Genomic DNA, 23,388 nt, shown 5'->3' with positions numbered 1-23,388 from the left:
GGCAGAGAAGGAACCTTTGAGATCTTGCAAGCCACCCCGTTAGCAGATGAAACACCCTCTGCCTGACGAGCAGAAGTGAAATTAATATATTTTTATTGCCTCAACACTACCTATGTGTGTTTAAAATGTAACCACTATACGGTTTCCGCTATTTTACGAGATGCCTAACAGTTCAAGTAGCGGACGCGTAAAACACGAAAGGCCATCCGACTTATGGCGACTGGCGAATTCCATTTGGATGCCTATCCTATTAAGGCAAAAACTTAAAGAGACAAAGTGGCCCGCATAACAGCGGTTTTAGAGCAAGAATAGGGCTATATTTCACTACATTCTTTCGAATGGGTTGTGGTAAAGAGGGGGCGAAACTGAAGTGTAGTCTGTACAGCAACCTAAAACGTGTTATATCACAGTGTGTGCGCAAGAACATTCTTCTATAGGCCCAAAACAATGTATGTTTGTATGCATTGCCCAACGAGCAAATAAACGACACGTATTATAAGAGGAAAGTAAACGTCAATTCTATATCTGGTAAGTGTTTATATAAAATAAAATATAAAAGCTGGCAAGTATTTCATTAACTCCGCGAAGGGCATCTAGTGGACGTCTAAATGAATGTCAGCTGTAGCGTACGACTTAGAATCCATACGACTAAAAAATCTTAGACGACTACTTTTGGTGACTGATCTTCATCTGGATGAATAAATTTGCATGATATTTGGTTATGTAATAGGTCGGTATATGTACTACTATACATAAAGATAGACAGGCAGATGTTAAATGGAAACAACAAAGACAAGATAAATTATTACTGGATATGAACGAAGCTGCCCTTGGCATGTCTTTTCTTGTACTAGGTTTTTTGTCCTTCAAGCACTGCGAACTATTTTTACACAGTGATAATCTTGATGAGCCTTAGACTCATGATGCCCCAGTTTTAAGCCGATATATTTTTTAAACCGTCCACCCACATAGCTGACTCTAGGAAGAAGAAATGGTCGTGTATGCAATTACCTAATGTTGGAAAGACCTGTAGGCAATTAAAGTAGATTCTTCGAAATGAAGTTTCTCGTTTCTCGGCCAGTTGTTAAATGTCTTTTACGCAATACTATTGAAGGCCAAAGATTTTTAACAAAATCTTAGAAGGATAGCGATGAACTTTTCTTGGATCCTTAGCCTGAGTAAATATCTTACTACGACATTAAGAGAATCCGGCGAAGGTGATGTCAGGGCAGTTTCGCTTATGTCTTTGCAATTATCATTCATAAGTATTATGTGGGTAGCCTGAATAGTAATAACATGAACCAGAGAGTCCTTCGTCATGTCTTTTCTTTTGTTTCACTCAGGAACCACCGAGAAATAAAGTACGCTATGTGTGGAAGCTCTTCTGCGGCCGAAACGATTGCTTCTTCATACAAGAAAAACATGATTAAAACGTAAAAAATCGTCCGTTGACACAGTAAAACGTGTGGGCATAACTCGCGGCAGTCGTGATTGCTTACTAGCGATACGTGTACGTTAATTTGACTCTTGATCTGAGATTGTTCCGAGACACGACAAAGCCGTTGATCAGTGCGTCGGATTTGTAGGAAGAAGGTTAGTACTAATTCCAGCTTTATGAGAACCAAAAGCTCCCTGAAGACATATATGCACTGCGGTTCACAGATGGTATTCAGCGAAAGGGCTTCCATGAGTCTTTGGCGGCTTTGTTAATTAGGATGTTTATGTGAGCGACGGTATTTAAGAAAATAAACCTTATTCGGGAGGTGCCATATCATATGACAGATATAATAGGTACCTAGCCTAAAGAATTCTCTCAAAAAAACCGTTATGGGGGGGGGGGGGGAGAAATTAGATTAGAAATACGGTGTTGCTAAGCGTCCGCCATCTGCTAATACTAACTTCTACAGAAGTTTAGCCGCAGATTTGCCAAATTCGGAACTCTCGTACTTAATAACGTATCAAGCCTCAGACAACTATACGAGGTAGTATGATAATTGTGTACGTATTACTGACGCCTGTACGCTCGTATACTCAGATTTTTTAGCGAGAATTTTTTTAACTAACTGATTAATTTCGCAGTCCAAAATCAAACAGCCGGTGGTCGTAAATTGTAATGTTTATTATTTACTTAGTTCAATCACCAACGGTTTAAAACGTATATATTTTAGACGGTGACATTTGTTCAATGTGGCTAGTTACTGCTGGCTGCCATGGTGATGCAAAAGCGACAAGTACTACTGATTCTGAGCTATGGTATTGTCGTAGCGTACGATGAAACATATTTAATTGAGTCGCGGTCGCTGTTCTATTACGTATACTATTAAAGATACTCTACTATATTAGTGGACTGCCTGCAGCCACAAGTACCACGCTTGAAAAGATCCAAGCGAATCTTACGTAGCTACGTTCGGAATTAGGTCGTAGTGCTTGTATGTATTTTTTCGCTTGACCAATAAGAAGGGAGACAGGTATTACAAAAATATCATCTGTGTGAAATTGTTGCCAACCGAGAAGCTATCCATAAACTTGTCTCTAATAGATGCTTCCCTGTGAAGCAAGCCATTCTAGACCAGCCTCTCCGCAGGTAAGTCGTATATCATCATGGTGATGGCTAACTAGCTACCTGTTTACTAGTAAGATGACGATGCTTTCCAACAGTAATCGTGTCTTAATAGAAATGAATATCAAATGGCGTTTAAATATTAGATAGATGGTTTTTTTTCTGGTTGCAATTGTGCTTATACTCATAAACGGATAAACATTTTAATATGCTCCAGTAAATCTCTAGACTAATCAATTTCCTACTGTTAGCACAGAGAGTTTGTATTCTGATCCAATCCAGTTTCCCGACTGTATAATTAGACAGCTGTCAGATTTGTGTGGGTTGCCATCACGAGATCAGACCTGACACAAGTTATTTTGTCTTGGCATTAATAGTCGCTTAGACTGAAAGAGCTAAATGCCTCTACAGGTGATTCGAATAACTTTAGTTCAAAAGGCTATTAATTGCTGGGCATCTGTTCGGCTATTGTTGATCAGTGTACCTCAATGGCTTCAAAGTCAACTTACTATCGAATACACAGTAAATTAAAGTACTCTTCGAACGAACGACCAATGAGAACTTTAAGTTTTCCAACTGTTCGTTGCATGTTTCTCTTTTTCCGTGTACTACGCTGCTTAATATGCATACTAAATAATCTATTGGCATTTAAAAGGGAAGTGGCATAAATATGGCTTTGCCCCATGCGAGGGTTATCGGTGACACATATTTTGCTTTACAAAGATGCATAGAATTTATCAAGCCAAGCTATCGCTTGATTGAACTTAGTTAATGATTACTTATTTGCTAGAATACCTTCCTAAAATGAATCTCCCTTTGTTCTTTTTCTTGTTAGTAGCCTAGCGTATAAAATGCGCAACTAGAATTGGTTAATTCCTGCCAATGTCGCTTCAGCTTGTACTATTTTAATATTATTTTTTTATTGAAGTTGGATTGTACGAACCTCCCGCTAGCTGTCCACTAAGGCTAAATGTCTTCCAAGATTTTGCTACACCTGCATATACTGATTTACCTCTATGTCGTAAGCCTCAAATTTCCTCATAGATAAACAATGACGTCTAGGCCTATTGGATATACTTGCTACTAAGAAAAGCCTCGGAAGTACTGAGTTAACTATGGTGAGAAGACGTGGCCCAGGATGACTAAAGGGGATCCTGGCCTGGCTGAACGAAACAATGGTAAAGCCACTGTCAGTACTAGTGAATTATATGACATCTTTTTTGTTTGCTCTCATTGTTAAATCAAAGAAGTTCTTCAGCGTTCGCTTAAACCCATTAAAGCAGCTGATGTTACAATAGAATTTTGGTCATGTCACAGAGAAGAAAGCCCTTGCGCGTGAAATCAAATCATACAGGGTCCATTTTCGTCGTTCGCTTCGAGGGTAAAGATATATTCATATTTCTCAAAACCTATGGCAATATATAGCAAATTATTAATTCGTGTAACTCTGAATTATGATCATTGACATGCGTCCAGAGTGAAAAAGCGCAGCTCCTTGAAGACGATGGTGATTATACTTAAGCAACACGGCCGATTTTGGTAGGTGTCCTAAGAACACTCATTATTTTGATATTTTCTCTTGAATCATAGAGGATCGAATGGTGTTAGAAAATTAAACAAGCGGTTTGATTACATTTTACTGCATTCACTGGCGGTTTGTATTTAGGGATAAAGCACATATGTTCGTATAGCTTTAACAGAACGTTGCCATACATATATTCCACACATATTGATACTATTTTCATAAAATTACCTATCATTGTTAAGCTGTTTCCTGCCGAATAAGGTAAACCCAGCACTAGGTATTAGAAAAAAAACAAAATTCTCTTAGGCGTTCGTGAAGTCCTAACAAGCATTGTTTCATACTTTTGCAGCCCATCTTCAACCTGAACATTATATATATATATATATATATATGCGTCAGACCGTTAAGCATAGATAAGGCCTAAAATTGGACACCTACGGAGCTTCTATGCTTGCAGCTGGTACGTCTGATAAAGATTGCCAATTCAGGACGAACTAGGGAAATTTTAAGAAATGACGCGCATTATCTTGAAGCTGAAAAATCTTATCGGTGGAAGTGGGCCTATATATTCTCATTGTTCTACCTTATTATATCTCTAGCGAGTGAAAAGCAGCAAGTTGGGTAGGTGCTTTTCAGTTGCTATATGACACTAAACTATATGGATCAAAAGGCTACTTAAGACACGTTTGTTGAACCATAAGAATAAAACTAGCATGGGATAAATTACGTTCAATGTTCCCCGTAGAGAAAAAAGACCCAGCGGCCTAGGCGCAAATTCTAGTTATAAACGACCTTAATAACGAAGATTGCTACTTAATCGTAAGCTCTGAGATAATAAACTCACTGCTTTCCAATTATATTTAAGGTTTTATATATCTATCGACTCGTTTGGTAAGTTTTGTCAATTGCATTTCTAGGTCCGTTACATTGCTTCCATTAGCAGCAGCGGTCGCGCCTCATCTGACTTCCTGTTCTACCAGAAGCTTGTAGTTCGGTATAGCACCACCAGGGGATGGAGTGCGACCCTTTCCTCAAGTTCCCTCCTTCTTTTAAGCGCGCGAAGACCACGACACCGGTCGATTTTTGCAGACAAAGTCGCCCAGGATTGCTGTACGGCACGTATAGCCATTATAAACGCAAAGCTGTCTAACGTGCGCCAGAAAGTAAGGCTGCATCAAATTTTAAAAATCACTTTTTACTACATAACATAAAATGCTAAGGAAAAGCTTATTCCACATATTATAAACGTTCTAAGTGTCTTTTGTCATACTTAAATGTTGTGGTGATTCTAGCATGCTATTGTTAACGTCCTATATTCACTAAGTAAGATCATCGATGTCTAAGATCAAAGTTAATTGGTGGAATAGTTCATGTCCTTATAATGTGAGAACTACAATTTAGCAAGTCATAGGTAATTACTCGTTGTGCTGCGGTACGACAACGGCAGATGAAAGCATGTTTGGGCCTTGTCAATGTTTTTTTGAAATATGACGGCGAAAAAAGTGTACAATACAAGAAAGGTGATTGGAGCTACCGTTTTGTGTATAGTGAATTGACCCGTGAAACATCAGCAAAAAACAGTGAAAAACATTAACAACGACCATAGTAACAGCGAGAACAGCTTTGTGCCCTTATAGGAACAGCCGTCGAGATTTACGAGTGTGCCTTTGTGAATATTGAATCGTGGTTTCACACGAAAAAGGAGAAAGAGTGCTGTGTTTACTCCTGAATACATATATGAGATGCGTTCACCGGATATAAGGGGCGTGTAACACTAGCAGGACCTCATCGAGGTGTAGTTAGACAGCCCCCTAACTTGAGGATTGATTCTGGCAGGGCAAGTGTAGGATATGCCAAGAAACACGGCGGAACTGCGAGTGATGAAAGACTTCCGAGAACGCGTACCTCGTAGCCAGCAGACGCCAGAATTGCCAGAAGGAGCGGCGGTAGCGGCTTCTTTACGTTGGCACTGCCCATCGCGCTGGCGTATAACCGCCTTGTTATGCCAGTTGCATATAGCGCTTCCACTCCTACTGGCCTTTCTACCACAACTACTACTACTTCTAGGTGCTGCTGGTAAGAGACAGGACGGAGACACAGAAAAAGATGGGGGAATCCAATAGCGGGGTGGGGACAGCAATAGCAATTGCTTATGAGAGTTAATTAACCCAACCGCCTAGGCCGACGACTAGGCCGTTGTGCTAGCACAAACTTGCAATTCTCGGAACAACCGGTTGAATTGATAGCTAAATCGCACTACAATATAGGTAACCATCTCAATGAAAAATAGCTGATCAAATAGGCATAGCGTGAGGACATCAAGAGGGAAAAGAAGACTGAAATTACTGGAGAGCAATACGGACGCACATTTGGTTATAGGAAATAAAGCACGAAAGCCTAATAATAAAAATAACAAATGATACCAGGAAGAGAGCAAGTGAAATGATCTGCAGAAGCTTAATTTCTCAAGGACTGCCGCTATGCATTTAGATAAGCGTTCACTTGCTGAGGGTCATCACTTGAACCCGTCAAAAAAAAAACAGGTTCACAAAGGATAATAGTTTTAATGACGATTTTGAAAAGAGTGTTTGAAATCGGATTAAGGTATCATGTCAAATAACCTGTTAATGTTATGCCCTAATGAGTAAGAAGCCTTCTGTTATTAACTGGTATTTGTCCCGTTTGTATGTGAAATGCTGCCCAAAATATCTTCCTTTACTTTAATAGAATTCCTCATAATAGGGATTTTTGGGCTGAACCTTTACCTACGGAATAACCACGGTATTTGCAGTTTAAGAGCATGATGCGCCGGAGTTTCTTACTGGCATGCACAACGACGTGTGCCTGCAAAAGAGACGTGCCCTTCATCGACCTACTTTCGGCAGTGCTGAAATAAACAGAAGTTATCGTTCGGGATTATGCGAATAAGTACTGACAATGGGCCTTTAACAAGCTCTATACTTCGTACCGTTTTTCAATAGTCAAGCGTTGCCTGGTTCAGCGACTATGCTTGGGAGTGCCAAGGAAGCTGTACTAAGAATAATGTATAACATTTCAACTCATTTATATATAGAAGCGGTTATTTTTGTAAATACTGCCTTAAACATAGACGTTCGACTTAATTATCTTTTTCGTGCTTATGCAACACTTATCTAAATGTCTATGGATAATTGCGAATGACCTATTATTCAGCGGAAATATAGATAGCACATAACAGGAGGCTTAAGAAGAAAAAGTGCATCACAATTATGTGCAAACTGGTCAACTTCGTATACTGCTTATAGAAGCTGATCAAATGAATAAGCTGTAAGGAAAGGACAACCATAGTTTAGTTACGATATACCATGTCCTTATCGTAGGACATTCGTATTATTTGAACTATGTAAATGCAGTCAAATATTATATGCTAATATTAACTCTAATCACTAAAACTAAGATGGCGATGAAATAACATTGTTCCGTGTTTAACGGAATCTGATTGAGTGACAACTAGGAATCACACAAATAATCGCGTGATGCTGGAGAGATCTGAAAATTAGGCTAGCCTTTGCTTCTACTTCACAAGGGTTACCGGTCTAAATGGGGACTTGTAGTTCTTCTGGGTCATGCGGTGGGAGGCAGGTAACTTGCAATAGCGAATCGCGAAGGGCTCAACAATTGTATTATGTATAGGCAACAAGCTAATAAGGTCACCTTTTCCCCACCCTTTTACCCACTTCCAGTACAAAAAATGCGCTCTAAATGGAATCTATAGATCCAGCAAAAAAAAACTTAGTTATTTCAAGCTTCAAATGAGCACAATGTCGAGTATCTAATTTTGATGAAATCAACCCTCTATCAAGATTAGTAGTCAAGTACGCAGTACGGTAGCTTGACATCGTGCCAAATCTTGAGAGCGGTTCGATGCCGTCACTGGGAGCGCATCTCATCGAGCCTCAAGTGTTTAACTAGAAAAATATTTCATGAAAGCTTTGGTGTATCAGTTCCACGAAAATCTAATAAAACGTGCTATATATTCTAAGCGGCTGGATCATCACATACGTGTCTGAAGCAAAAGGTCTTACTCTAATAGAATGATGAATGGTAGTCTGACCTGCAGGGACCCATGTCAGTGCCCAACCTCATGATACGGCTTAGCGATGTTTACTTAACTTATAACTTATAATGCGGAGCCGATCAATGAGTTCAATTTATCTAGTGTATGCAACGGGTAAGTAAGTTTATTAGTTGCACGCTTTGTGTAATTTGGCGTCTTTTCGGAAGAGCGATCTGGGCATTATCCACTGTAATCATCTGCGTAAGCATGGCGTAGTATGAGGCTTCTTAGACGGGACTAGAGAGCTCTCAAGGGGGCCAGAAAGGTGCTTTTGGGGCTCCCATTTTGTGGGCCACCCTGAGAGGTATTACCAGCAATGATCGCTGCAGTAGGTCGGGTCGCGTCTGTAACCTCGATTGACTGGCTGTACGGCCAATCGGCAGCCACAAGCCTATCGAATTTTCGGCATCGTCACCATTTCTGTGGCCAATACGTCACCTTACACGCGCAATGGTTTACACAGCTCGCAGACGTGGTCTTTCAATAACTCAATGGCTGCATACATTTTGATAATAGCCACGTTTTGGATCGTAAGTCGTCGAACTTATTTGGACTTGCGGAGCGTCGGTGAATAACAAGGATATTGACTCTAATAGGCGTCAGCCATTGCGCATTGGCACATCTTGTTAATTTTTTAATCACCCGATGAAATCCATTAGCCCCTAGGAATGAGCTTATGAGCCTATAAAGACCATTGGGCTGGAATGTAAATAATAGATAGACATAGATACAATTAAAAATTAAAACAATGCCCAACAAATAAAACAGTACATACACATTTCTTTTTCTGTTTTTTGCTACGAGTCGAAAACTAAAAAACTGCTCGAAGAGAAAAGCTAAAGATAGAGCAAGCTTTCAGCAACAAAGAAACACGCCATAAAGGAACGTTTCTCGATTTAATGACTAAAAGTATTCCTTTGCACTTATCACGAATTCATTAGGTTGTCCGGTGTAAAGCGTGACGGACCTCAGTTCATAATCGAAGTTAACGCTGTTCTATAGAACAGCGTGCGGTGCGGCGTGTTTAATTCGCGACGATCTTGTACTCGTTTAAATCTGAGATCGTCCAATGGAATATCGTTAGTCAGCTTTTTAATAGCCGAGTTAACGTGAACCACAGAGAACAAATATGAGTTCCATTTTAGAATTTCATCGGTAGAGACACCTTACCGTATGAACCTAGTGATCTCTGAAGGTTCTTTCTACTAGAAACTCTATGGGCAAATGCAAGCAAAAAATCTTGAATTTGAAAAATCTCGTGAGATACTCTAAGTTAGAAGAGTAAGTAGAAGAAGTAAGAAGTTAAGAGCTATGGTGGAAGCTAAAGCCGCTTCAAAGCACACGGTTGTTAGCGCTCGAAAAATACCGTGCTTGCTTACAACCGTCAAATAAATAGGGTAGAGCAACTGGGTAAATGAGTGACTTTGAGGAAAGCTCAAATCAGACACAGACATAGATTAAATTCTTGTGCCGAATTTGTGATAAAAACTAGATCCTTTATTATCATCGCAAAAAGTCATATCAGTGAATGGATACAAATGAACTGGCGAAACATCACCGTAAATAAAGTAAATGCATAGCTGTGAAAGCCTGTGGTGTTTATCTAATGTTTATATAGCAATTTTATCCATTACAGTTTTATGAGTCTTGGTTTATCGATTATGACTTGACTGTACCATTAATAGTGGTAAGAGATAATGAGAAAGCTTCGCATCAGGTAATGAAAATTAATGGGCAGAAGTGAACCAATTCTATCGCACAGCAACGTTCGACCGTATACGGTACAAAGATCACGGTGGGAGAAACGTAAGGATGACAACTACGGGCTCTCTGTTATCCACGATACCAACCAAACCGTAGATTTTGGGTCCTTTAAGATGGAAGTTACTGAAGTTTCAGCATGATGGCGAAATTGCTTTTCGAGATTTCATCGAATCTCGCACTACAGACTTTTACAGCAGTGCGATAAATACGTTGCTATCGGAATGATCGAAGGTCGTAGCTAACAATGGTCCATGCTGCTATTGAAAACAACCTATGAAAATCACGGGACAAAGAAGCCAGAAACAATTCAGCAGGATCTCTTGCAGACTGTCTCGTGCTGAGATTCGATCCTGGATTTTTCATATTTTATGTATAGCGGCTACTTCACCGTTCATATGTGTTGTATGTACCGCATGGAGAACAATTACTAGCGACAATAAACACATTGAAGTGATATTGTGATAGAAGGTATCTATCTAGCTTAACCTTCTACAAGGCGGGAGATCTAGGCTGGAAATTTTTATTATGCGTCGTTTCCAAGGCTATATTAAAAAAAAAAATAGTTTCACATGCGTTAAAGGCGGCATTCTGAACGGCCATGTAGTTCCTATATTATCATTACTATATATTCATTTGTTGACCTGAAATACGTTACACATTAAATTTCGAGTGGAACCAAATGTTGCTGATAGGAGGTCAGAAGTACTAAAAATGCAAGAGCGCGAAACGGCCAAAAACTCCAGACGGTGTAAAAAGTCCCAAAAAAAACTAACGGTCAAAGCTGATCAAAACAAAAACACAGCCGTACAATTCTAAATCGAAAATGAAGAATGGCTTTTTGAACCACTTGGTCAATTTCTTAACATTTTACATCTCAACTATATTGAGAATCTTCCGGTTCGCCTTATGGAAATCGTTTTTGAACTTTCTTAGAAACGACGCGTTCCGCCCAATTTTGATATTTCATCCGACAATTGAAGGATTAGCTGAAGTACCATATCGTCATACTTGGTGTTCTCCGTGACATGAGCGGCTGTCGGGACAGAGTACTGACGTTAGGACAGTTTTAACTAGAAAATTACCAATATCATTTCAGTTGATCATACTTTTATCCGATGACGAAAGAGTGGACAGGCATTCGTTGCTATTAGACAGTGCAAAAAGTATTGCAGCTGTCACAACGAACGTCAGAAAGAACCGGAAAGAAAACATTACAGAAAACCTCAAATCTGTTATTCTTCCTATAATAACGCAAAGAGTTAGTACGGGTATTTGTTGAACGCGTTTATAAGACAAAGCGAACAATTCTTAGGTAATATTCTATGAGGTTGCGTACCCAACGGACATCCATATGGAAGATCTGCTTTCAGCAGACTTGAAGTTTTAATAGTTTGTCTTTAGTTCTATGGATGAGCCTAATTCGTTCAGAAAACACTCTTGCAAAACATTATCCTAAAAAAACTGGATGCTTTGCTAAGCTACATTGCAGCGTATATAGCAAAATACGATAGATATAATTGAAGTGAACCATTTTTTATTTGCTTCCTCTAAATCTTCGCAGTAAATCTATAGTTTATAAATCAAACCAAAGCATAGTATCCGTGTTCAGAGAACGTTAATGGTTGCCGTATAATTACTTGATATCCAAAGGGGTCAGAAAAAGCATAGCGTGGCTCTACAGGGTCGACCAGTTTGGAATGAAAAAATACATTTTATATTTCTGCTAAAACTAAGTTACAGTCTTCGCCTGAGGCATGACAGGACCTTTACAATACGAGACTGCGCCAAATAGTAACTTAGTGTTGTTTGGTTCCCTGAACAAGCATGAGCGTCTTTACAGGCCCTTGACAGGCAGTAGATTAAAAAGCTTGCTAGATTATCAACTTATGTGGCTATCTAGGTGACGCTTTCTCAGCAAAAGCATTCTTGACTGTCTTAGCAGCGTCAATGTCCGACCGATAAGAACTCTGCAAAAATGTTCTCATCTTCGTTCAAAAAAAAAGTTCGAATCTCGACAATGATAATGCGTAATCGTTCTGCATGACGCATGAAACATGAACGCTACCCAAGATTCTGTGGTTGATGTGGCGTCTCCAATTCTCAAACTGGAAACAGATTTCTTTAGCCCAGTCCTGCCCTACCCTGTAATAACGTCACTTGAATTTTTGGGCATTTTAATCTGCGAAAAAAGTGATATCACATGGCCGCATTGCGTCGAGCTCTGACAAACTCTTGTCAAAAAATCATTTCTACTACAAAAAAATGTTTGAAAAAAAGATGTGGTGAAAATGTTTTCACATCGTAGAAAACCCGACGTTTAGTTGATTCAGCACTAAGAACAATATCGGTACCAATCAGTAACGTGATGCGATCAACAGCAAGTGGAAACTTACCTGAATCATTGATCATTGGTAACTTACCCTTGTTAATGAACGCTGCACAGTTCGAGTAGAGTACCGCTTTATTCTCATCGTCTGGATATGAGAGAAGTTCTTTGCAGACGTGTATGTCAGAGGGCCACACTATGAAACGATGTCACGTGTGAGTTGGCTTGGAATATAGCGCGTCGCCACTCACTACCACAGTAAAAAAGCTGTTCCTTTAACCATGCCATATTTTTTCTGGCATATTAGTGCTCAATGTTTGCCCTTAGATTCAAAGGGTCACTGCGTGCGGAAAAAGTGTTGCTATTTCATTATGTAGAACGAGCTTTACTTATGCGACATACTTCCATTTTCGTCAGCGTTGGCACTATGTGTCCTGCTCGAGCATGAATGACCACCTAGGTTGCTAGGCCAATGTGATCGAATTGAATTGCATCGATAATTTCACACTAATTAGATCGGGGATGATTCCTACAGTCAACAGTCGTTACTACTAGTCGTCACAGAACGATTAGACGTGACGCTGTCGTGCTGGCTAGGGCACGCCGATAGCCTATAGCGACCAATAGAAACCCTAATAATTTATGAAATTGTTTTTGATCGACTAGTCTTACGATTCTAATCCTCCGTACGATTAATATCGCTATTGCATGACAACATAAGCATACAGACACTCATATGCATGTGTGTTTTTTTCCTACGCACTAGTGATAGGTAAAGTGTTACCAAGAGCGATGACATGTTTTGTTGAAGTGACAAAATCCGTCCTAGAGGGTTTTGAGTAGTTTACGTCTGATCGAACAGTCCAGATGGTAAGAAAAGGGTGTTATGAAGTTTGGCACTCATCGTGTCAATGGGCAATAGTGCTACGTTCGCATTGCGCTGTCCATAAAGTATAGGCTTATGGTAATACTATAATGTTGTGACCTTATCGCTTTCAAGGCGAGTGTTGAAACTGAAAGTACTTGTTTAGACGTTTGATTACGTTAGACCAAATGACGTTCTAAGTTGAAACAGCCTATTTAAAGGATGCTTGAGAACTTTGTTATCGATAAAAAAAAAACTATAGTTTTTTTTTTGTTATTCGGCTTTAGTAAAGATAAGGGTCACCATTTAATCAGTGATATATTTTCATCAAATAAACAGTTACGCACGGATGATATACGTATATATAGCGCAAAATGTTCGCTTGCGAGGAAATAGTAATGTTCTCGTAAATATTTTTTTCTGTCTAAATGAAAGCTTATTTTTTTTATTATCACAAAACCGGTAACTACATTTACTATTAAAGATATGATATGTGTTTTTTGTACCTAGCGGCAATATAACTTGCATATTTAGGTATCTGCTGAAGAAACTAGGTCCTTCATTGGAACTCTCTAGTTAGTTATAGAAGAGTGACAGCATAAAATGAACCGTCTCTATTCGTCAGTTTAGTATATCATGCTTATTTCGATGGTTTAACTCTAGAAAATTCTAGATTCTAGACTAGATAGAAAAGACCAGATTAAGTGCGGGTGTACATTTAGCCGGTACCTATTTTCTAGTGTCAATACACGTTTCACTATACCTATGCTGATTGAAAGAAACTGTCGGCCAATTTTCTTGAATTTCGGGATATTTTATTATCGGGAAAGCTCTGTTGGAGGAGCAATATGTATGTTCTTTGGTATAGGTGAAGTGAATCGCTTGTGCAAGTAAGCGAATTGTTCGAAGACTACTACGTAAATAAAGTTCTATAATCAATCAATGCTTTCTGACCCCCCTCATATACAACAAAGTTAGTGGCACAAGTTTTAAGTGAAGTTCCCAATGAACAATATGCTGTAATACACTCGATAAAGTGCCGCGATAAGGACTGTCTTATAAAAGAGGGTTTGATAAAAGAAGAAAGAAAGTGAACTGTACTTAAACATCGATTTGTCCAGGTCTAAGCGGACCGCACTAGCGAAGGATAGACAAGGCAAGGTCCCTAAGGCGTTGAGCCATAGTCCAATTGCAGGCAAATGGAACAAGCGAAAGATCTATTGCCGTCCACTCCCGGCCGATGTTCTGTTACACTTTACTGAAAAACCCTGTCCGTCGATATACGAGCGAATACCGCTTCGGGAGTATCAAACTTGTTGTCACTGTCGATGCGTGTTTTGTCTCTGTTTTCTTGGTTTCCCGAATTCATTTGGTGTCTAATACGAATCAGGTGTGTGTTATACGCCGTGAACTTAGTTATTTAAAATCGCCCCACATGTAGACCAATAACAAGTCAACAATGGTAAAAGTTGGACACAGACACCGCTGTTCTTCACTTAACACCAGATTTTTCGGTAGACTGTCTAAACTGGAAATTTTTATAACCTTTTGTTTTTGCGACTATATACAGAAAAAGACAGATTTGAACGAAATGTAAAGATGCTATTCCTGACGATAATTTTTATTAATTATAACCATCAGTCAGCACAATTGCTTCAGCTTCAATTGAGAATCTGAACCGCTGTTTCAAATGTTCCTTTGCAATTTTGCAAACGTGTTCAACTTTCGCCGAATGACGCTCTAAAAGGCTCAAATCTGAGCTATCGGTCGTTGTATGTGTTTATTTCAGAATATGTTCATATCCTTCTGCATTAGTATCAGCCAGAGCCATGTCATACTGAAACACGCACAACTACTCATGGCTGCACAACAGTTACTGAAATAGGCAGAAAAAATTCTAGTGACATATTCCTCTTTCTAGGAAATGTACAGCGGCATGACATCTGTGTTGGCGGACGCCAGACTCAGACCGTGATTATTGCCACAAGTTTGCTTTCATTCACAGTATATGTATCCTCCTAATCGTGAACATGACAACGATTATTTCTGTGGTTGATTTTTGCATAGATGCTGACTATTCTCTGTCACGAAAATCGTAGAAAAGAACCAACGCACACCACCTACTCGCAGAAAGTATCTGTTTGACTTTTATGAGATATGACGTAAACTCTGCATGGCAAATCTGGAATATGGTTTGCCTGTTCATATCAAATGTCTTCGCTAACGACCTAATCGAAACAAAAAATCGTCAAAAATGGCACCAGTGATTATCTCCGTCGTCGCAGATTTCCCGCCTTGCAGCGGTTGCACCAGCTCTATTTCTTCCGCACACGAATACATGTTTGCGAAGTGGTACATTACCGATTTGGAATAACCTGAAATATTGATTATTCCGTTGACGATCCGTCTAGCGCAAAAACATTGGATAACAGCTTCGACTCTATGAAATTTGGCCCAGTTTGAGCTTGGTGTTTTGTTCTAAAAACAACTAGCTTTTCTTTTTTAGAGTACTTAGAATAATCGGCAGACGTATGCCCGCCACGGTAACTAGCCCGCCAAGGTTTGAATTTCCAGCTAAAGCTCCCACCCCACATTTGCGTATATATGAACGTATAACGTGCTAATACGTGAACCGGATATCATGCGCCATCGGCGTAAAGGGACAACTCACCTTTATAGTTACACTTAGCTTGTAATACGTCAAGTTGAGCAAAGCACGACAATGTTCAAACGTACAATAGAGAATATCTAACCTAGTCATCGAATTTGAATTTATCCGCCCTAAGAGTTTTTTCGGCGATTGCAGTTACTCGTTAGTTTGTTGCCGATTGGTTCTTTTGTTTAGAATTTTACTAGCTGGAGGAAAATCTAAGCTAGCCTGTTGAAGTTAACGAAATCAATAAATTAAAACTATTTCAATAATAATAAAAGAACTTCACATGACTACTAGTCTATTGAGTTCTGCATATATATACCGTGCATGTTTCCCGTAGTATCTTTAATTAACTGTACGGATAGTTGAGTGAAAGTTCGTTTCAAAAAAGGATTTTTCAAAAGTAGCCCAAACCAGTTTACGTTGCCTGTCCTCATGACACTACCAAGCCTCGTTTGAAACTCTCTACGGCTCGTCAAAAGCAAGTTTGCTTATTGAAATAATTGAATTTTAGTGACAAAAAAATAATACACAGCAAAAAAAACTCTAAAACTGTAATTGTACGTGCGTTGACGGAGGCTCGGTATTTTCTGTTGCTAGATTTTGCATGTCGAAAAATACCGTTCGACATTGATATGGTCTAGATAAAGCAGACGAAAAGTATGATTTGCTCTCGATATTGTTCTTAGGTTGCGGTTACATATCGACGTTGAAAAGGTTCCTCTCTGTAGTACTTCAGGCATATTTCAAAGGCGTAACACTTAAAGGTGCGTTTGCCAAAGGCATTCGTTGCTGCGGCGACATCCCAGCACGTTTTGAACATTTGTCGCAGTTATTTGATTAGAAGCAGAACGCTGTTTCATATAAGCTTGTTTTTGGAGGCGTTCGTTTAGAACGATTAATATTTACCACAGAAAAAAGGCTTGCGAAAATGGCTTCACTTATTAGAGTACAGTTTAATGAGATAATTGTGCCGTTTCTTTTGTATGTCCCGTATGTTGCTTTGATAGTAGTGTAACTGGCTTGAAAGATGACAGGCGACTTCGTTTTGCAATTTGAAAATGTCCCATATTACCGAGGCAGAATGCTTCCATAGCTGTCCTAATGTAAGATCATATGCAAACGTATAAGAACGTATAGTACAATCTTTTTTGATATGGCCGCACGTAACGGACAAGCAGTTCGATACTCCAAGTGAAAAAGAATAATGTTAATGTATCAATATTTTTAACCGTCCGACATCTCTGACACGTACATGTTTTCTTTGACCGTGTTGCTAGACTACATCGTGCCTATCACAAGCTTGTAGGGATGCCCAGTTCAAAGAGGCCTGACTTAATGCTCACTACTACTAGAATGAAATCAGCGTGCCATATCTTCATCTGAGCAAAGAACAGCCGTAAACTGGAACAGCGCAGTGTTCGATGAAACGATGACAGCAGAACTATCCATACGACATCAGTCTCGTAATGAAAATGCCTTACGCCACAGCGTCAGGAACTAGTGCCAGTGGCAATGGCAACCGTTCAACACCGAAGTCGACCTGTTTATGAAACTCCGAAAGGCTAGTCATCCGCTACTCCAGTGATTACTATCAATCATTTGTCGGTGATGGAGGTCCTCGACAAGCATTGAACTGATGCGGAAATTATAACAGGAAGCCCTGCAGTGGCTCACTTTCGCAACTAATTCAAAAAGTGCAATCGATGGCGTTTACTTCATCTGGAAAAATGACTAATTATTAAGCATTAGGATCTTCAGAGTATACTGTGAGGATAAATCACATGCCGATTCCTGGTACGGACCCAGAGTCCATGAAGCAAAATCTCAAAACTTGAGTCCGTGAAACTGGGAAGTTCTGCAGAATGTGTTTGCGGGAATGACCCGTTACTTACTGGACTCGAATTATTATTATTATTACAGGTAAGACAGACGCGTCTCAACTAACAGATGATCCATCGGGGAGAGCCACAGCCGTGTACGCGCTCAATGGCGAACAAACCACGATACCGTTCTATCTACATCGCCTTCCCGGAACCGTTGTACGGGTCAAACTCTACCAGCAAAAAGCAAACGTAAGTCCAGGCATATCACAATAGCACTGTTGTGTAATATTCCGTACAATGTAAAACGGTATAACAAAGCACGACCATCCGAAATACTGACACCCCCGACGATCGCCGTACTACTTGACAGCTAGTCGGGTGAAAAAAGAGCCGAATTTAGATACTGATGGGAACGTAATTATATTGAAGCCAAAAATAAAATATAACTGAGCGTTAAAAAGTGTACGACCTTGTAACGTACAAAACGATGGGGCATCAGCGGCAATTTTCAGTGCGTTGGTATATAATAATTTCGATAATGTTCTATGTAGTAAAATAGGGAAGAATAGAAAGAGTCAATTTTAGAAGGCGGTAAAATTACCTAGCATTTAAACGAAAATTAACCATTGCTTGAGATACATGTTCACTCTTCTTATTTTTAAATACGCACTACTATTTAGGCATTAATTTATAACAAATGCTATCACAGAACTCTTTATGTAAGAAATATACTACTTCTCCAATATGGTACCAGATACTCGGAAATTTAATAGTCACTATTCGGGCGTGTCTGAAGGCCGGTAGGTTAACCTTTGTGTGATTCTTATCCAGATTTAACAGAGCAGCCAAATCGTATGCCGCGTTGCAACGTCGGGTGTCACTTTTGACAGTTTTTTGCTTTCGGTGCAGTAAAACGATATCCATTTAGGCACTAAAATAGGTTCATGCAGTTAAATATACATGGCCGCATTCTGAGCAGAAGGTGCTCTGATCAGTAGATTGGAGGGTCGTCCGTACACGTGGCAAACGACGGTTCATAGAAGGGCAAATGGTTAACTATTTGCGTCTAGCTATCTCTAAATGCGCTGGATGGGCGACCCCGTAAGCAATAATGAATAGAATTCCTACTATTGAAAGGGTTTTTAGAAAAATAATCTCGTCACTTATCAGAATGTTGTACGTTGACAAGTTACATAAATCCAAGCTCAGAAATAAGCTGTTTTCCTATTTTAGGCCGATTAAATCACCCATTTTGTGACAACAAACGACGAATAGTCATCGATGGTGAATACGCCTCGTTTCTTTGACATATAGGCCTTTCCGATTTGGACCTAACGTACGACACTTCATCTACTTCTGCTACAGCCACTTCTGCTGGCATCAAGGATAGCTTCTAATTCTATGGGCCGAATTTCACTGCACGCTCGTCTCCAACAGGCACCCAAGTTTTTTTGTTAAGCTAGGGGCTGCACACGCAAGGCTGCGAGGGCCAGTGGCAGAGCTGTGCCGTTCGGAAATTTGACATAGCTCAAATTGTGTGGAAAAGTTTGACAGTCTTTACTGAACGGCTACGTATCATAACCTAAATTAACAGCGTCTACTAATGTAATTGCTCGTATCCAACCGTAGCTATGCTATGAAAGTGTAGCTTAGGCTATGTTAAAAAAAACCTCATAATATTATCGACGTTCCTTTGATCAGAAACTACATTAAACATAGACCTGATGATGAGATTGGTGGCATCTACGTGACCGTACCTAATGCGTTGTATATAGCCTGATAAATTCCTGTATGTAAGCCTTCCTGGTAAAAAAAAACCCTATTACTACTACTACCACCTACATCATGTGAGTTTAGTAAAGAGAAAACAGCTATTGAAATACTAAAGAAGACTGGTATTACCTGAGAGAATATTAGTGTCTTTGGGTAATATGACGTTGTCATCCAAATCTTCAACATGTGCCTGGAGTCTTTCTTTTGTTGAGTATGCTCAACAAGTTCTACTATCTTACTTTTTTTTACTCCATCGAAAGGCATCAAGATAGATAAAGCTAACTTGAGTTTGCCCCTATGAAGGAGCGGAATAATAACAATGTTATTATTTTCGTTAATACTACATAAAATATATAAAACGATTTCTCCTAATAGCCTTAGCAATACACCAGGAGGTATTCTCTATAATATTGTCTATCTTGGAAACCGTAATACAGCATATAAAAGTTCTATATGATATAAAAGCTATTATTCATAGCCTTACTATTTAGACTAGATGTAAGATGTTCACAAAGTTACGGATCCCTTTGGAGACCCCCTTCCAAACTTGTTTCCCTTTGTTCCTTATTTAAATATATGTACTTACTTAGCATAGAACAAAAATTAATCGCGTACAAAATGGCTTGTCGAGAAAGCGTTGACTAATATGGCACAGAGTTGCGTAATTTTTTGCGCATCTTGCAGTTTATTAAATGTTGATCATTTATACGCGTATTTGAAAAGGCGTGAAAAAATGTCCACGTTTCGGTGCGATAATACTCTTGTATTCGCTAGCGGACAAATGGACAATATCCGCTTTGAAAAATGCATAGTCACAGCTGCAAACCACAAAATAATTAGACGCTTTACTCATTTTATACACCCGTTTCACAGTGATCAGCAGGGCCAGGCAGCAACAATTCTATCGTCTCCTACTTCATCCCAAGTATAAAAGGTTCATGTGTTTAAGGGCGTTTATTATAAAATATAAAAAATAGGTTCTTCCCCGGTAAACATGACCAGTCATATTTTATTGGGAAAAAAAGCAGCGTTAGAACGTAGAGCTCGTGAACGTTGCAGGTCTACGTAGAATGTTACTTTATTTGTTCGGCAAGCTGGCCTCCTTTCCTTTTCGGTTGTGTTAGACAGGCTCTTATTACTATTAGTACTACTGCTGCAGCAGTAGTAGTCGTGTTGTCCTGCTGATCCCGATCATGCTTCTCTTGTTTGGCCCTCTTTTGCTACCAGCAATGCCTAAGGCGGTCTCACGCCTTCCGGGTATGGTCACAAAGGTCCAGATCGGCTGGTTTACGAATACTTACTCCTCGAACGAAACGGGTCGGACCCAATACTGCTTGAAAGTTTCTCATGAACCGTTCAACACACCGCCGGATTACTCCATGTATCTCTTCTTCACTCTCTGCTGCCCACCTTGATAAAAATACATCTTAGACATTTTACGGGGGAGGGGGGAGGGGGATTCCATTTTGAGCACAGCAGCGGCGGCCACATAGCATTATCAACATAAATGAAGGGAAAACATCAGGAAAAAAGATACACAGTAGTGACAAGACAGAGATCCAGAGAGCCAACTGGATTGCCTTGTCGTCTTATCATCCTGTCCTCTCATATACGTACTTCGATTCAACCAACTGACAAAGGTTGTTGTTTTCGGGCAAACGAGTAGCAGGGTATGAGGCTTGTGTTTAGAAAACGCAGGCAGCCGTCCAGTCTAGATCTGAAAGACTTGGCCGACTTTTCTATGGAGCGCAGATGGCAAGTTCGAATGACCAAAATAATGAAGAACGAGGAAATAATATTTGAAAATAAAGCGCCCAAAGGGTCATTGGTGCCAATCAAATTATAACCAAGAAAATGCCCGGACTCTGGGTTCGACCTATACTAAAGTATTATATAATATTCCATCTTTTTTTCGAGTTATACTCTATTAGAGACGTTAATGGAGCTACTGTGCCGTGTTTATTATAACCTGATTGTCAGCACGTAATCAAAACGGGAAAATTATATCTATATTGTTATGGATTAGCTTATTATAGTGAATACAATGGCCTAAAGAAACAACCCGCTCAAATACAACCCAAATAGATTCCGAGAGTAAATTATGTACAGTCAGTACAGGCACTGATATTGGGACAAACTTTGCCGATCTGCTTGTTGCGATAGGCATGCATTCGTCTGCTACTCCTAGTAGAAGGCAGTAGCAGACGAATGCCGGTTATTTCTACAACAAAACAACAAACTCGTCGTTGTACACAACAGCGCATTGCTTTCAGAATTGAGATTAACTATTACTTAACCTCCATGCATCGGATGAACCCCCACCTAAACTATAAACTCTTTGCGTCACCCGAAATCGACAGTCTGTCTCGTCGCAAATGGCTACGCGGCTGCAGAAGAAGAAGCAGAAACAGGCTTTGGCATAACGCAACGGTAAATACACGATAGGAAAAAAACAGTGCGGACTCTGGAAGCAATCGTTTTCATCCAAAAGTGCGTTTCTAATGATTTTTCTGTTTCGATCAGAATAGTTATAGGGGAACTTTGTCTGCGTCAATGAACGATGTTACCGATTGTTCACGAAGACTTCAGGAACAGGCCATATGTCGTAGAACTTAAACACATGTTTTGCAAGGACAATAAAATTAAGAGATTCAGCCAATGTTGCTTGCTACTCAGTTTTCTTGAGATCAAAACAGAAGATTGCCTTCAGTTTTTTTTGACGGTCATTTTTAGTATATTTCTTCTAATAATTCAATGTAAGAACAAACCGCAGAAGTGAAACCGTTGGCTTTCTTACGATGCAGAGGATGCCCTTCTTATTGGTGGAATTAAATTTTCGGCCAAAGTTCACGTTCTGAGTGGTTTCCAATGAAAGAGATGTCATGCCACCATAGCTTTTCCATAATGGTGAACTTAGTATCTAACGAGCTTACTTGCATGGCAGAAGCTGATATGTTTAAAGGTAGATTCCCAACAGGAAGGTGCACCGGCTTATACGAGCCGATTAATGTTGGTTCAGCCTGTTGAGAATACAAGCAAGTAACAACACCTCGGAGTGCCACGTATGGGGCAAGTGGCCAACAAGTTTCAACATAACAACGTCGACTCGCTTACCCTTGCTATAAACGAGGCGTTCGCAGATTTGTAAAGGGAACATCTGAAGTAAGCGCATGAACGGTTTAGGACCCGAACTGAAGAGCTGTCACTGCGGTAAGACCGTCAGAAACGACACTTGTAGCGCACGCAAAAACAATTTCTGTTTTTAAGTAAATAAGTATTGATTTCTAAATGAAAGGTGTCTTTATTTAGATACAGCGTTAGAAACAAGGCATAGGAATGAGTCCCAATTTAGGTGCCTTATTTTGTATAACGTCCCTTGATAAAACATTTGGCAACAACAGTGGCTGCAAAAAACGGCTCGACAAAGAACATATATTATGTGTATATTCGCATTTTTTTTCGTTTTTATTGCAACTTAAATTAATCTTGGAAAATGTTTTCTAGGTAATTTTACGCAGATCTTGATATCCTTGAATAGCCTTGGTATGAGTTTCAGCTAATATATAAAAATATGGAATAGTCGTATAGGACGCGTCATTTTTGTGCCTATCAAAGGAGCCCTTCACTGAAATTCGCAGACGTGGCAGATTGTTGTAAAGCACTTTTATATGCTTTCAGTTTCCGTTTATAGTCTTGAGCTAAGAATTGCAATTGTTTGTGTTTATTAAGGAACTCAGCGACTATCATTCTTCGCCGCCTATTATACTATTACTGTTCTTGCCAACATGTTTAAACGCTCCGCAATAAGTTCTTTTTTTTTTTTTAACTATATCGTTCAGCTGTAATCGAATGAATATCGTAAGGACATAGGCTTAAGGACGGTTTAGGGCTACGTTATCACGGAGTTGTGAAGGGAGGCCATTATATTATGAGCAGGTCATATTATGTTGTTCAGTATAAGATAGATAAGAGAAGTATTAATTTTATATTTCGAAATAAA

General features: G+C 39.6%; 1 protein-coding gene across 3 annotated transcripts in view; it reads left to right on the top strand.

The window, feature by feature from the left end:
• Window positions 1-1,360: 1,360 nt before the first annotated feature.
• The window catches only part of LOC111255366 (hemicentin-1-like), a 44,763-nt gene continuing 22,735 nt past the window's right edge, over window positions 1,361-23,388 (top strand). The window contains exons 1-4 of one of the 3 annotated variants that reach the window (XM_022817268.2): window positions 1,361-1,593; window positions 4,435-4,545; window positions 5,003-6,161; window positions 17,713-17,864. In XM_022817268.2, the coding sequence (XP_022673003.1) occupies window positions 5,936-6,161; window positions 17,713-17,864 (378 nt within the window). In that variant the 5' untranslated portion in view covers window positions 1,361-1,593; window positions 4,435-4,545; window positions 5,003-5,935. Of the gene's footprint in view, window positions 1,594-4,434; window positions 4,546-5,002; window positions 6,162-16,146; window positions 16,557-17,069; window positions 17,354-17,712; window positions 17,865-23,388 lie in introns of those variants that run through there. The other 2 variants (XM_086990191.1, XM_086990198.1) reach the window with 2 other exon arrangements.

The sequence above is a fragment of the Varroa destructor genome, unplaced genomic scaffold (assembly GCF_002443255.2).
Source record: "Varroa destructor unplaced genomic scaffold, Vdes_3.0 BEIS01000001.1, whole genome shotgun sequence".
Lineage (NCBI taxonomy): Eukaryota > Metazoa > Arthropoda > Arachnida > Mesostigmata > Varroidae > Varroa > Varroa destructor.
Note: the sequence above shows the minus strand (reverse complement) of the source record. Positions and strands in the feature narration are given on the sequence as shown.